At 46.1% G+C, this 14,195-nt stretch overlaps 1 protein-coding gene across 1 annotated transcript; it reads right to left on the bottom strand.

Annotated features, from left to right (window-relative positions):
- Positions 1-793: 793 nt before the first annotated feature.
- LOC138656834 (uncharacterized) lies at positions 794-4,265 on the bottom strand. The gene is made up of 2 exons (XM_069744111.1): positions 3,518-4,265; positions 794-1,078 (listed from the first exon to the last, which is right to left on the bottom strand). The coding sequence occupies exons 1-2, from the start codon at positions 4,250-4,252 to the stop codon at positions 1,064-1,066; spliced, it is 750 nt and encodes a 249-aa protein (XP_069600212.1). The 5' UTR covers positions 4,253-4,265; the 3' UTR covers positions 794-1,063.
- Positions 4,266-14,195: the final 9,930 nt, after the last annotated feature.

Here is a 14,195-nt window from a genome sequence, read left to right as displayed (position 1 = left end):
ACCTTCGTCAGTAACTACATGTGAAAACCAAAAACAAGTGTAAACAAAAATTACAGAAAATAAAGTTGCATACAAAATAAAGTATATACAAGGTATTTTGGAAAAGGACAATAGCATCGATACAAAACTCTGGTCAATCTATACATAGAGTACATGCTGGGGAGAAAATAACCCGAATATCTAGGCTGAATTATGTTCCACTCAGGATGAAATAAGGAGAGATACACCAGAAAGATGATAGTGGGAGAGGAGGTACATACCGTACTGTAGAATAATAGAATAGACCGTATGGTCATAGGGTACAAAAAAGCAGCGTCTGTAAGTGTAAGAAAGTCCCATAAAATTCCCATGGACCGGTAAGCACAGGGTGTCAGGGGATATAAGGTAAAACATACCTTATGTGTGAGTCAGATAGGAGCGGTACTGTGGGTGGATAATGAAAAAGAAATTACATGCCGAAAAAAAAAAAAAAAAAAAAAAAAATTACATACAGCAAAAACCGGCCGATCAGAGAAACGCTCTAGTGCAGGGGATTTACCTGAGGAGACCGAGCTGGATGGTGGTGCTGTCAGACGCGGTGTCCACCGCTAGTCTGATCAGAAGTAAGTGCGGCCGCCATCTTATAAGAAAGGGGCGGGACAAGCCAGCTCCAACAGCCAATCAGCGGCTGGGTGGCAGACAGGAAGTGACGGCGCGCTGTGAGGACTACCTCAGTGTGCAGCTCAATGAGAGTTCCTGTGTATGGTAACCGGAAGTGACATCACGTTGTCATAGGGATAGGGCAATACAATGGAAAAAAAAAAAAAAAAAAAAAAAAAAAAAAAAAAAACAAACACGAGCGCTGCGGAAAGCGCGGCAAGGAGAAAGTAGAAAAGGAATGAAAATACAGGCAACATAGGACAAGTGATATGGAGCTGAAGTGCCTATACGGAGATGATATGCTGGGTGAACAATCTCCATGGTGATAGGTGCTCCTATGGTCTATAGGTCTGATTAGTGATATGATCAGCTAGGTGAGGATAACCAGCTTGGTCCAGTGAGGTGTGCGGGTAGACCGAAGTGATCAGTACAGACGACTCTAGAGGTAAAAGAAAGGAAGAATTAGACAATGGTAAAAATTGCATCAATGACTTACAATGGTAAAAATAACAAAACCAGTAAGATAGAAGAAGTCCGTAATGACCTGTGGGAAAATAACATGATACCACATTGCAGGGCAAATCACCCGATAGTACCATACAGTCTCAGAGAAAAGAGGCTAGATCATAGTCTCTATTGAGTCCCAATGGGTGGAGGGTCTCCAATGTGTGGATCCAAAACGCTTCCCTCCGCTTTAGGCGAGCAACCCGATCACCACCCCGCCGGATGGGGGGGATATGTTCTATTACCTGGAACTGTAGCTGTGAGATATTATGACCCAAATTATGGAAGTGGAGGGGGATGGGTAACAACAGGTTCTTACAGCGGACCGTGGATTTATGTTTGGAAATCCGATCGCGAATAGGTTGCGTTGTTTCACCTATGTATAGAAGTCCACAGGGACATTTGATTAAGTATATAACCCATGATGAAGCGCATGTGAAATACTCCGGGATTCGGAATGACTTTCCAGAGCGAGGATGATGGAAGCGGGGTCCTTTAAGGACATTATGACATTGAGAGCAGTTCAGGCATGGGAAGGTCCCGGTACGTGGACTCTGTAAGAACCGTTGGCGGGGGGATGGAATACCTGATCCCAAGTCTGCCCTGACCAACGAGTCCTTTAAGTTGGGTGGACGTTTGAAACAGGGAAGAAAAGGGTTCTGAAACTCAGTAACGTTGGGGTAACCCTTGGACAGCAGGTGCCAATTCCGGCGTATTGACCTATGTAGAATGTACGCAAACGGGTGATATGAATGAACAAACGGGATCCGATTAGAGGCTCTATTGGGTCGTGGGGTAGGGGGGGCAGCGGCTTTTTCCAGTATCGCTGGCGGGTAACCCCGTTGAGTGAACTTAGAAGCCATTTCCTGGAGGCGGATCGATCTAAGCTCTGTGTCAGACACAATCTTAGAGACCCGATAAAATTGGGACTTAGGTACTGAATTTTTTGTGGCCGGAGGGTGGAAACTCGTAAAATGTAACAAACTGTTACGGTCAGTGCTTTTAGTGTAGAGGTCGGTAGTGAAAGAGCCATCAGGTTGTAGAATGACTAAGGTGTCTAGGAAATTGATCTGTGTAGTACTGTAAGACATGGTGAAAGAGATACCTGGCCAGGCCGTGTTCAGCCAATCGAAGAAGAACGCGAGGGCTTCCAACGAGCCCCCCCATATGCAAAAGACGTCGTCGATGTAACGTTTCCATACAAGGACGTGGTCACGAAATAGTGGGTGAGGGTATATCTGACTCTCCTCAAAATCGGCCATGTAGCAATTAGCATACGGGGGTGCTACGTTGGAGCCCATCGCGGTACCACGGATTTGTAGATAAAAGTCATCCTGGAACAAAAAATAATTACGGGTAAGAATGATGGTTAGTAGGTCAATACACAAGTTGATCTGGTTGGGTAGCAAGCCGGACTGGGTCAGGAGTTTATGGACCGAATTGATGCCTTCTATATGGGGGATAGATGTATACAAGTCTTTTACATCCATTGTTACCAGAATTGAGTGTGGAGGAATGGGACTTATGTCTTTCAGGATGTTAAGGAAGGATCCTGTGTCCAGGATAAAGGATTTTGATGTCCTAATCAATGGGGTGAGAATTTTTTCTAGGTAAATGGCCAGTGGGGAGAGGATAGAGTCGGTAGAGGCGACTATGGGCCTCCCTGGGGGTTTCTCTAAGTTTTTGTGGATTTTGGGAATGGTATAAAATACTGGGGTGATAGGGTGTAGTTTGGTGAGGAAGTCCCGTGTCTTAGGGTCTAAGACCCCTAACTCAATATATTTCAAAAGAGTGTCCGAGATGATTTGACGAGTCACGGATAGGGGGTCATGTGGTAATTTAACATAGATCGTGGGATCACCTAGTTGGCGTTTGATTTCAAGAAGGTAGTCCGATCTATTCATAATCACAAGGGCGCCCCCTTTATCTGCAGGTTTGAAAATGAGGTTGTTGTCGTTTTGTAGGCCCCGTATGGCTTGTCGTTCCATGGGAGAGAGATTGGGGGGAAAAAACAATTTACCCTTTCTGATATCCTCACATAGTAATTTAAATGATTCTTTCACGAAACCTATGAAAGATTCCATGGCGTGTGAGCCTTGGGGAGGTCTGAAATGACTTTTGGTGTAGAGCCCTAGGCTCCGTGAAGAGAGAGGACCGTCAGATGAGCCCGTGGAGGGTAGGGTAGAAGATGATTCGGGAGATGTGGAGAAAAAGGCCTTAAGTCTAAGTGATCGAAAGAATCTCTGAAGATCCATTTCAAGATCAAATGTATGACATTGGTATGATGGACAAAAAGACAAACCCTTCTGCAGGACTTTGTATTCCGCTACACCAAGTAATCTATCAGAGATGTTAATTACCAATGGATTGGTACCTGAGATCTCGTTATCCTCCCTTGGGCCGAGTCTCCTCCTATGTCCGTGGCCGCGCCTCGTGGTCTTCTTCTCGGGAAGCGTTGTCGTTGGCCTAAAAAACGGGGTGGAAGTGTGGCAGGGGTACCCAACTCCTGTTCTGAGCCTGATGTTGAGTAGTCGAGGGAGGTACGCTGGGCCTGGCGAGATGGGTTTCGACGTCCGGCATAATTGTCCTGCCATCTGTATACCTGTTGGCGCTCGTAGTCCTCCGTGTCCCTATTGAATTTGCTACGTTTTCTGTCCTCTGTCTCCCGTCGGTGCTTCTCGATGTTTCTGGATATTTGGTCCTTGAGGGTAATCAGTTCCTCGGGGGTCCCAGATGAAGACAGTTGAGCCTCGATGGATTTGATGGTCTCGGAGCTTGTGGAGATCGCTTTCTGCAGGTGCTCAATCGTCAGGGTAATAATGTCGAAAGAACATTTATTTAATATTTGTTCATATCTGGTGCAATACTCGGGAGAGTCCCGAAACAGTGTGGGACGTAGTGGAACCCGTAGACCCCTAGGGATCCGTTGTGCTCGAAGATACTCAGAGAGTGTGGCACAGTGAAGTTCGATGTTGGTAAAGTGACGGAGTTCCCTTTCTAGATCTCTCCCCCTTGCTTCCCTAGGAGGGATTTTTAAAAAATCGCTACTGAAAGTGGAACGTGCCAGGATATTCGAGGTCTCCTCAGCATTATAGGAGAATGTGGACATGACCCGTCAGTGTGCAATCACATAGGGGAAGATTATCAGATACAAAAACCGTGTGCACTACTGGAGAAGAATGGTGCTAGGTTAGGTTCCCACACCTTCATAGACTATAAAGAAAAAGAACCCAGCACTCAACTGATGCTTTAGTGCAATTTTAATCGTAGTAGTACCCAATAAACGTTTCGGTCCTTGAATGGACCTTCGTCAGTAACTACATGTGAAAACCAAAAACAAGTGTAAACAAAAATTACAGAAAATAAAGTTGCATACAAAATAAAGTATATACAAGGTATTTTGGAAAAGGACAATAGCATCGATACAAAACTCTGGTCAATCTATACATAGAGTACATGCTGGGGAGAAAATAACCCGAATATCTAGGCTGAATTATGTTCCACTCAGGATGAAATAAGGAGAGATACACCAGAAAGATGATAGTGGGAGAGGAGGTACATACCGTACTGTAGAATAATAGAATAGACCGTATGGTCATAGGGTACAAAAAAGCAGCGTCTGTAAGTGTAAGAAAGTCCCATAAAATTCCCATGGACCGGTAAGCACAGGGTGTCAGGGGATATAAGGTAAAACATACCTTATGTGTGAGTCAGATAGGAGCGGTACTGTGGGTGGATAATGAAAAAGAAATTACATGCCGAAAAAAAAAAAAAAAAAAAAAAAAAAAAAAAAATTACATACAGCAAAAACCGGCCGATCAGAGAAACGCTCTAGTGCAGGGGATTTACCTGAGGAGACCGAGCTGGATGGTGGTGCTGTCAGACGCGGTGTCCACCGCTAGTCTGATCAGAAGTAAGTGCGGCCGCCATCTTATAAGAAAGGGGCGGGACAAGCCAGCTCCAACAGCCAATCAGCGGCTGGGTGGCAGACAGGAAGTGACGGCGCGCTGTGAGGACTACCTCAGTGTGCAGCTCAATGAGAGTTCCTGTGTATGGTAACCGGAAGTGACATCACGTTGTCATAGGGATAGGGCAATACAATGGAAAAAAAAAAAAAAAAAAAAAAAAAAACAAACACGAGCGCTGCGGAAAGCGCGGCAAGGAGAAAGTAGAAAAGGAATGAAAATACAGGCAACATAGGACAAGTGATATGGAGCTGAAGTGCCTATACGGAGATGATATGCTGGGTGAACAATCTCCATGGTGATAGGTGCTCCTATGGTCTATAGGTCTGATTAGTGATATGATCAGCTAGGTGAGGATAACCAGCTTGGTCCAGTGAGGTGTGCGGGTAGACCGAAGTGATCAGTACAGACGACTCTAGAGGTAAAAGAAAGGAAGAATTAGACAATGGTAAAAATTGCATCAATGACTTACAATGGTAAAAATAACAAAACCAGTAAGATAGAAGAAGTCCGTAATGACCTGTGGGAAAATAACATGATACCACATTGCAGGGCAAATCACCCGATAGTACCATACAGTCTCAGAGAAAAGAGGCTAGATCATAGTCTCTATTGAGTCCCAATGGGTGGAGGGTCTCCAATGTGTGGATCCAAAACGCTTCCCTCCGCTTTAGGCGAGCAACCCGATCACCACCCCGCCGGATGGGGGGGATATGTTCTATTACCTGGAACTGTAGCTGTGAGATATTATGACCCAAATTATGGAAGTGGAGGGGGATGGGTAACAACAGGTTCTTACAGCGGACCGTGGATTTATGTTTGGAAATCCGATCGCGAATAGGTTGCGTTGTTTCACCTATGTATAGAAGTCCACAGGGACATTTGATTAAGTATATAACCCATGATGAAGCGCATGTGAAATACTCCGGGATTCGGAATGACTTTCCAGAGCGAGGATGATGGAAGCGGGGTCCTTTAAGGACATTATGACATTGAGAGCAGTTCAGGCATGGGAAGGTCCCGGTACGTGGACTCTGTAAGAACCGTTGGCGGGGGGATGGAATACCTGATCCCAAGTCTGCCCTGACCAACGAGTCCTTTAAGTTGGGTGGACGTTTGAAACAGGGAAGAAAAGGGTTCTGAAACTCAGTAACGTTGGGGTAACCCTTGGACAGCAGGTGCCAATTCCGGCGTATTGACCTATGTAGAATGTACGCAAACGGGTGATATGAATGAACAAACGGGATCCGATTAGAGGCTCTATTGGGTCGTGGGGTAGGGGGGGCAGCGGCTTTTTCCAGTATCGCTGGCGGGTAACCCCGTTGAGTGAACTTAGAAGCCATTTCCTGGAGGCGGATCGATCTAAGCTCTGTGTCAGACACAATCTTAGAGACCCGATAAAATTGGGACTTAGGTACTGAATTTTTTGTGGCCGGAGGGTGGAAACTCGTAAAATGTAACAAACTGTTACGGTCAGTGCTTTTAGTGTAGAGGTCGGTAGTGAAAGAGCCATCAGGTTGTAGAATGACTAAGGTGTCTAGGAAATTGATCTGTGTAGTACTGTAAGACATGGTGAAAGAGATACCTGGCCAGGCCGTGTTCAGCCAATCGAAGAAGAACGCGAGGGCTTCCAACGAGCCCCCCCATATGCAAAAGACGTCGTCGATGTAACGTTTCCATACAAGGACGTGGTCACGAAATAGTGGGTGAGGGTATATCTGACTCTCCTCAAAATCGGCCATGTAGCAATTAGCATACGGGGGTGCTACGTTGGAGCCCATCGCGGTACCACGGATTTGTAGATAAAAGTCATCCTGGAACAAAAAATAATTACGGGTAAGAATGATGGTTAGTAGGTCAATACACAAGTTGATCTGGTTGGGTAGCAAGCCGGACTGGGTCAGGAGTTTATGGACCGAATTGATGCCTTCTATATGGGGGATAGATGTATACAAGTCTTTTACATCCATTGTTACCAGAATTGAGTGTGGAGGAATGGGACTTATGTCTTTCAGGATGTTAAGGAAGGATCCTGTGTCCAGGATAAAGGATTTTGATGTCCTAATCAATGGGGTGAGAATTTTTTCTAGGTAAATGGCCAGTCGAGGCTCAACTGTCTTCATCTGGGACCCCCGAGGAACTGATTACCCTCAAGGACCAAATATCCAGAAACATCGAGAAGCACCGACGGGAGACAGAGGACAGAAAACGTAGCAAATTCAATAGGGACACGGAGGACTACGAGCGCCAACAGGTATACAGATGGCAGGACAATTATGCCGGACGTCGAAACCCATCTCGCCAGGCCCAGCGTACCTCCCTCGACTACTCAACATCAGGCTCAGAACAGGAGTTGGGTACCCCTGCCACACTTCCACCCCGTTTTTTAGGCCAACGACAACGCTTCCCGAGAAGAAGACCACGAGGCGCGGCCACGGACATAGGAGGAGACTCGGCCCAAGGGAGGATAACGAGATCTCAGGTACCAATCCATTGGTAATTAACATCTCTGATAGATTACTTGGTGTAGCGGAATACAAAGTCCTGCAGAAGGGTTTGTCTTTTTGTCCATCATACCAATGTCATACATTTGATCTTGAAATGGATCTTCAGAGATTCTTTCGATCACTTAGACTTAAGGCCTTTTTCTCCACATCTCCCGAATCATCTTCTACCCTACCCTCCACGGGCTCATCTGACGGTCCTCTCTCTTCACGGAGCCTAGGGCTCTACACCAAAAGTCATTTCAGACCTCCCCAAGGCTCACACGCCATGGAATCTTTCATAGGTTTCGTGAAAGAATCATTTAAATTACTATGTGAGGATATCAGAAAGGGTAAATTGTTTTTTCCCCCCAATCTCTCTCCCATGGAACGACAAGCCATACGGGGCCTACAAAACGACAACAACCTCATTTTCAAACCTGCAGATAAAGGGGGCGCCCTTGTGATTATGAATAGATCGGACTACCTTCTTGAAATCAAACGCCAACTAGGTGATCCCACGATCTATGTTAAATTACCACATGACCCCCTATCCGTGACTCGTCAAATCATCTCGGACACTCTTTTGAAATATATTGAGTTAGGGGTCTTAGACCCTAAGACACGGGACTTCCTCACCAAACTACACCCTATCACCCCAGTATTTTATACCATTCCCAAAATCCACAAAAACTTAGAGAAACCCCCAGGGAGGCCCATAGTCGCCTCTACCGACTCTATCCTCTCCCCACTGGCCATTTACCTAGAAAAAATTCTCACCCCATTGATTAGGACATCAAAATCCTTTATCCTGGACACAGGATCCTTCCTTAACATCCTGAAAGACATAAGTCCCATTCCTCCACACTCAATTCTGGTAACAATGGATGTAAAAGACTTGTATACATCTATCCCCCATATAGAAGGCATCAATTCGGTCCATAAACTCCTGACCCAGTCCGGCTTGCTACCCAACCAGATCAACTTGTGTATTGACCTACTAACCATCATTCTTACCCGTAATTATTTTTTGTTCCAGGATGACTTTTATCTACAAATCCGTGGTACCGCGATGGGCTCCAACGTAGCACCCCCGTATGCTAATTGCTACATGGCCGATTTTGAGGAGAGTCAGATATACCCTCACCCACTATTTCGTGACCACGTCCTTGTATGGAAACGTTACATCGACGACGTCTTTTGCATATGGGGGGGCTCGTTGGAAGCCCTCGCGTTCTTCTTCGATTGGCTGAACACGGCCTGGCCAGGTATCTCTTTCACCATGTCTTACAGTACTACACAGATCAATTTCCTAGACACCTTAGTCATTCTACAACCTGATGGCTCTTTCACTACCGACCTCTACACTAAAAGCACTGACCGTAACAGTTTGTTACATTTTACGAGTTTCCACCCTCCGGCCACAAAAAATTCAGTACCTAAGTCCCAATTTTATCGGGTCTCTAAGATTGTGTCTGACACAGAGCTTAGATCGATCCGCCTCCAGGAAATGGCTTCTAAGTTCACTCAACGGGGTTACCCGCCAGCGATACTGGAAAAAGCCGCTGCCCCCCCTACCCCACGACCCAATAGAGCCTCTAATCGGATCCCGTTTGTTCATTCATATCACCCGTTTGCGTACATTCTACATAGGTCAATACGCCGGAATTGGCACCTGCTGTCCAAGGGTTACCCCAACGTTACTGAGTTTCAGAACCCTTTTCTTCCCTGTTTCAAACGTCCACCCAACTTAAAGGACTCGTTGGTCAGGGCAGACTTGGGATCAGGTATTCCATCCCCCCGCCAACGGTTCTTACAGAGTCCACGTACCGGGACCTTCCCATGCCTGAACTGCTCTCAATGTCATAATGTCCTTAAAGGACCCCGCTTCCATCATCCTCGCTCTGGAAAGTCATTCCGAATCCCGGAGTATTTCACATGCGCTTCATCATGGGTTATATACTTAATCAAATGTCCCTGTGGACTTCTATACATAGGTGAAACAACGCAACCTATTCGCGATCGGATTTCCAAACATAAATCCACGGTCCGCTGTAAGAACCTGTTGTTACCCATCCCCCTCCACTTCCATAATTTGGGTCATAATATCTCACAGCTACAGTTCCAGGTAATAGAACATATCCCCCCCATCCGGCGGGGTGGTGATCGGGTTGCTCGCCTAAAGCGGAGGGAAGCGTTTTGGATCCACACATTGGAGACCCTCCACCCATTGGGACTCAATAGAGACTATGATCTAGCCTCTTTTCTCTGAGACTGTATGGTACTATCGGGTGATTTGCCCTGCAATGTGGTATCATGTTATTTTCCCACAGGTCATTACGGACTTCTTCTATCTTACTGGTTTTGTTATTTTTACCATTGTAAGTCATTGATGCAATTTTTACCATTGTCTAATTCTTCCTTTCTTTTACCTCTAGAGTCGTCTGTACTGATCACTTCGGTCTACCCGCACACCTCACTGGACCAAGCTGGTTATCCTCACCTAGCTGATCATATCACTAATCAGACCTATAGACCATAGGAGCACCTATCACCATGGAGATTGTTCACCCAGCATATCATCTCCGTATAGGCACTTCAGCTCCATATCACTTGTCCTATGTTGCCTGTATTTTCATTCCTTTTCTACTTTCTCCTTGCCGCGCTTTCCGCAGCGCTCGTGTTTGTTTTTTTTTTTTTTTTTTTTTTTTTTTCCATTGTATTGCCCTATCCCTATGACAACGTGATGTCACTTCCGGTTACCATACACAGGAACTCTCATTGAGCTGCACACTGAGGTAGTCCTCACAGCGCGCCGTCACTTCCTGTCTGCCACCCAGCCGCTGATTGGCTGTTGGAGCTGGCTTGTCCCGCCCCTTTCTTATAAGATGGCGGCCGCACTTACTTCTGATCAGACTAGCGGTGGACACCGCGTCTGACAGCACCACCATCCAGCTCGGTCTCCTCAGGTAAATCCCCTGCACTAGAGCGTTTCTCTGATCGGCCGGTTTTTGCTGTATGTAATTTTTTTTTTTTTTTTTTTTTTTTTTTTTTTTCGGCATGTAATTTCTTTTTCATTATCCACCCACAGTACCGCTCCTATCTGACTCACACATAAGGTATGTTTTACCTTATATCCCCTGACACCCTGTGCTTACCGGTCCATGGGAATTTTATGGGACTTTCTTACACTTACAGACGCTGCTTTTTTGTACCCTATGACCATACGGTCTATTCTATTATTCTACAGTACGGTATGTACCTCCTCTCCCACTATCATCTTTCTGGTGTATCTCTCCTTATTTCATCCTGAGTGGAACATAATTCAGCCTAGATATTCGGGTTATTTTCTCCCCAGCATGTACTCTATGTATAGATTGACCAGAGTTTTGTATCGATGCTATTGTCCTTTTCCAAAATACCTTGTATATACTTTATTTTGTATGCAACTTTATTTTCTGTAATTTTTGTTTACACTTGTTTTTGGTTTTCACATGTAGTTACTGACGAAGGTCCATTCAAGGACCGAAACGTTTATTGGGTACTACTACGATTAAAATTGCACTAAAGCATCAGTTGAGTGCTGGGTTCTTTTTCTTTATACCAATGACCTCTTAACCGCCAAGAGCAAGCTACACTACTCTGTCCTCCTCCTCCTCGACTTGTCGGCTGCCTTTGACACAGTGGACCATTCCCTATTATTACAGACCCTCTCATCCCTTGGCATCACAGACTTGGCCCTATCCTGGATCTCATCATACCTAACAGACCGGAAATTCAGCATCTCCCACTCACACACCACCTCCTCACCTCGCCCACTATCTGTCGGAGTCCCACAAGGTTCAATCCTAGGGCCCCTGCTCTTCTCCATTTACACCTTTGGCCTGGGACAGCTCATAGTATCTCATGGCTTTCAGTATCACCTCTATGCTGATGACACACAGATCTACATCTCTGGACCAGATATCACCTCCCTACTAACCAGAATCCCTCAATGTCTGTCCACTATTTCATCCTTCTTCTCTGCTAGATTTGTGAAACTTAACATGGACAAAACAGAATTCATCATCTTTCCCCATCTCATGCGACCCCCCCAACAAACCTATCCATTACAGTAAATGGCTGCCCACTCTCCCCAGTCCCACAAGCTCGCTGCCTCGGGGTATTCCTTGACGCTGATCTCTCCTTCAAACCACATATCCAAGCCCTTTCCACTTCCTGACTCAAAAATATTTCATGAATCCGTACATTCCTCAACCAAGAATCTGCAAAAACCCTAGTGCATGCCCTCATCATCTCTCGCCTTGACTACTGCAACTTCCTGCTCTGTGGCCTCCCCTCTAATACTCTCGCACCCCTCCAATCTATTCTAAACTCTGCTGCCTGACTAATCCACCTGTCCCCCCGCTATTCCCCAGCCTCTCCCCTCTGTTAATCCCTTAACTAGCTCCCCATTGCCCAGAGACTCCAGTACAAAACCCTAACCATGACATACAAAGCCATCCACAACCTGTCTCCTCCATATATCTGTGACCTCGTCACCCGCTACTTACCTACACGCAACCTCCGATCCTCCCAAGATCTCCTTCTCTACTCCCCTTTTATCTCCTCTTCCCACAATCGTATACAAGATTTCTCTCGCGCATCACCCCTACTCTGGAACCCTCTACCACAAAATATCAGACTCTCGCCTATCATCGAAACCTTCAAAAAGAGCCTGAAGACCCACCTCTTCCGACAAGCCTACAACCTGCAGTAACCACCGATCGACCAAACCGCCGCATGACCAGCTCTATCCTCGCCTACTGTATTCTAACCCATCCCTTGTAGATTGTGAGCCTTCGCGGGCAGGGTCCTCTCTCCTCCTGTACCAGTTATGACTTGTATTGTTTAAGATTATTGTACTTGTTTTTATTATGTATACCCCTCCTCACATGTAAAGCACCATGGAATAAATGGCGCTATAGCAATAAATAATAATAATAATAATTACTGCTGTATGGGGCCCAATTGACAGAAGTAAAGAGCGGGAGCCCAGACGCAGCCCTGGCCCCAGGGTGTCATGTGTCAGCAGCATACATCCTGGAACAGGGATGCTTGGTGCTCTCATGGCTGTGACATCCATGCAGTTCCAAGGCATTCCCTCCACCTCCTATGTGACGACGCACTGCTGATGGCGCATATGCGATCACTCATCGCGTATGCGCCATCATGTAAGAGCTCCAGGATGCCAGGACAGAAATCGAGCTGCAGGGGATCATATGAGAGGTAAGTATGGAAATCTTTTTTTATAGAATAAATTAAATGGTTTTGGGGGTCAGCAAATGACGAGTTTGGGAGTGGGGAGGGGGAAAGCAAATGATGACTTATGAGTGGAGGGTAGGGAGACCAAATGATGAATTGGGAGTGGGATGTGGGGAGAGCACATGATGAATTGGGAGTGGGGGATGGGGAGAGCAAATGATGAATTGGGAGTGGGGGTGGTGAGAGCAAATGATGAATTGGGAATGATGTTTGGGGAGATCAAATGACGAATTGGGAGTGGGGGTGGGGAGAGCAAAGGACGAATTGGGAATGTGGGGTGGGGAGAGCAAATGCTTAATTGGGTGTGAGGATGGGGACAGCAAATGATGAATTAAGAGTGTGGGTAGGGAGAGCAAATGATGAATTGGGAATGGGGAAAGCAAATTATGAATTGGGGTGGGGAGAGCAAATGATGAATTAGGAGTGTGGGGAAAGATGAGAGCAAATTATGAATTGGGAGTTGAGGTGGAGAGAGCAAATTATGAATTGGGAGTAAGAGATGGGGAGAGCAAATGCTGAAATGGGAGTGGAAGGGGGAGAGTACATTATGATTTGGAAGTGGGAAAATGATAAATTGGGAGTGGGGAGGAGAGTAAATAATGAATTGGGAGTGAGGATTGGGAGAGCAAATGGTGAATTGGGAGTGGGGGGTGGGGAGAGAAAATGATGAATTGGGAGTGGGGGTGGAGAGAACAAATGATTAACTGGGAGTGGGGGTGGGAGAAATAATGCTGAATTTTGAGAGCAAATGATGAATTGGGAGTGGGGGGAAGCAAATGATGAATTGTGAGTGAGGGTGGGGAGAGCAAATGATGAATTGGGAGTAGAGTGGTGAAAGAAAATGATGAATAGGGAGTAGAGGTGGGGAGAGCAAATGCTGAATTTGGAGTAAGGGTGGGGAGAGCAAAGGATAAATTGGGAGTGGAGGTGGGGAGAGCAAATGTTGAATTTTGGGTGGAGGGTAGGGAGAGCAAATGCTGAAATTAGTGTGGAGGTGGGAAGAGCAAATGCTGAATTGAGTGTGGGGGTGGGGAGAGCAAATGATGAATTGTGAGCGAGGGTTAGGAGAGCAAATGATGAATTGGGAGTTGGGGTGGAGAGAGCAAATGATAAATTGGGAGTAGTGGCTGGTAGAGCAAATGCTAAAATGGGAGTGTGGGTGGGGAGAGCAAATGATGAATTGGGAGTGGGAGGTGGGGAGAGCACATTATGAATTGGGAGTGGGGGGTGGGGAGAGCACATTATGAATTGGGAGTGGGGGAATGATCAACTGGGAGTGGGGAGGAGAGCAAATGATGAA

This window comes from Ranitomeya imitator, chromosome 1 (genome assembly GCF_032444005.1).
Source record: "Ranitomeya imitator isolate aRanImi1 chromosome 1, aRanImi1.pri, whole genome shotgun sequence".
In the NCBI taxonomy this organism is placed as follows: Eukaryota; Metazoa; Chordata; class Amphibia; order Anura; family Dendrobatidae; genus Ranitomeya; species Ranitomeya imitator.
This window is presented reverse-complemented; position numbering and strand designations above follow the sequence as displayed.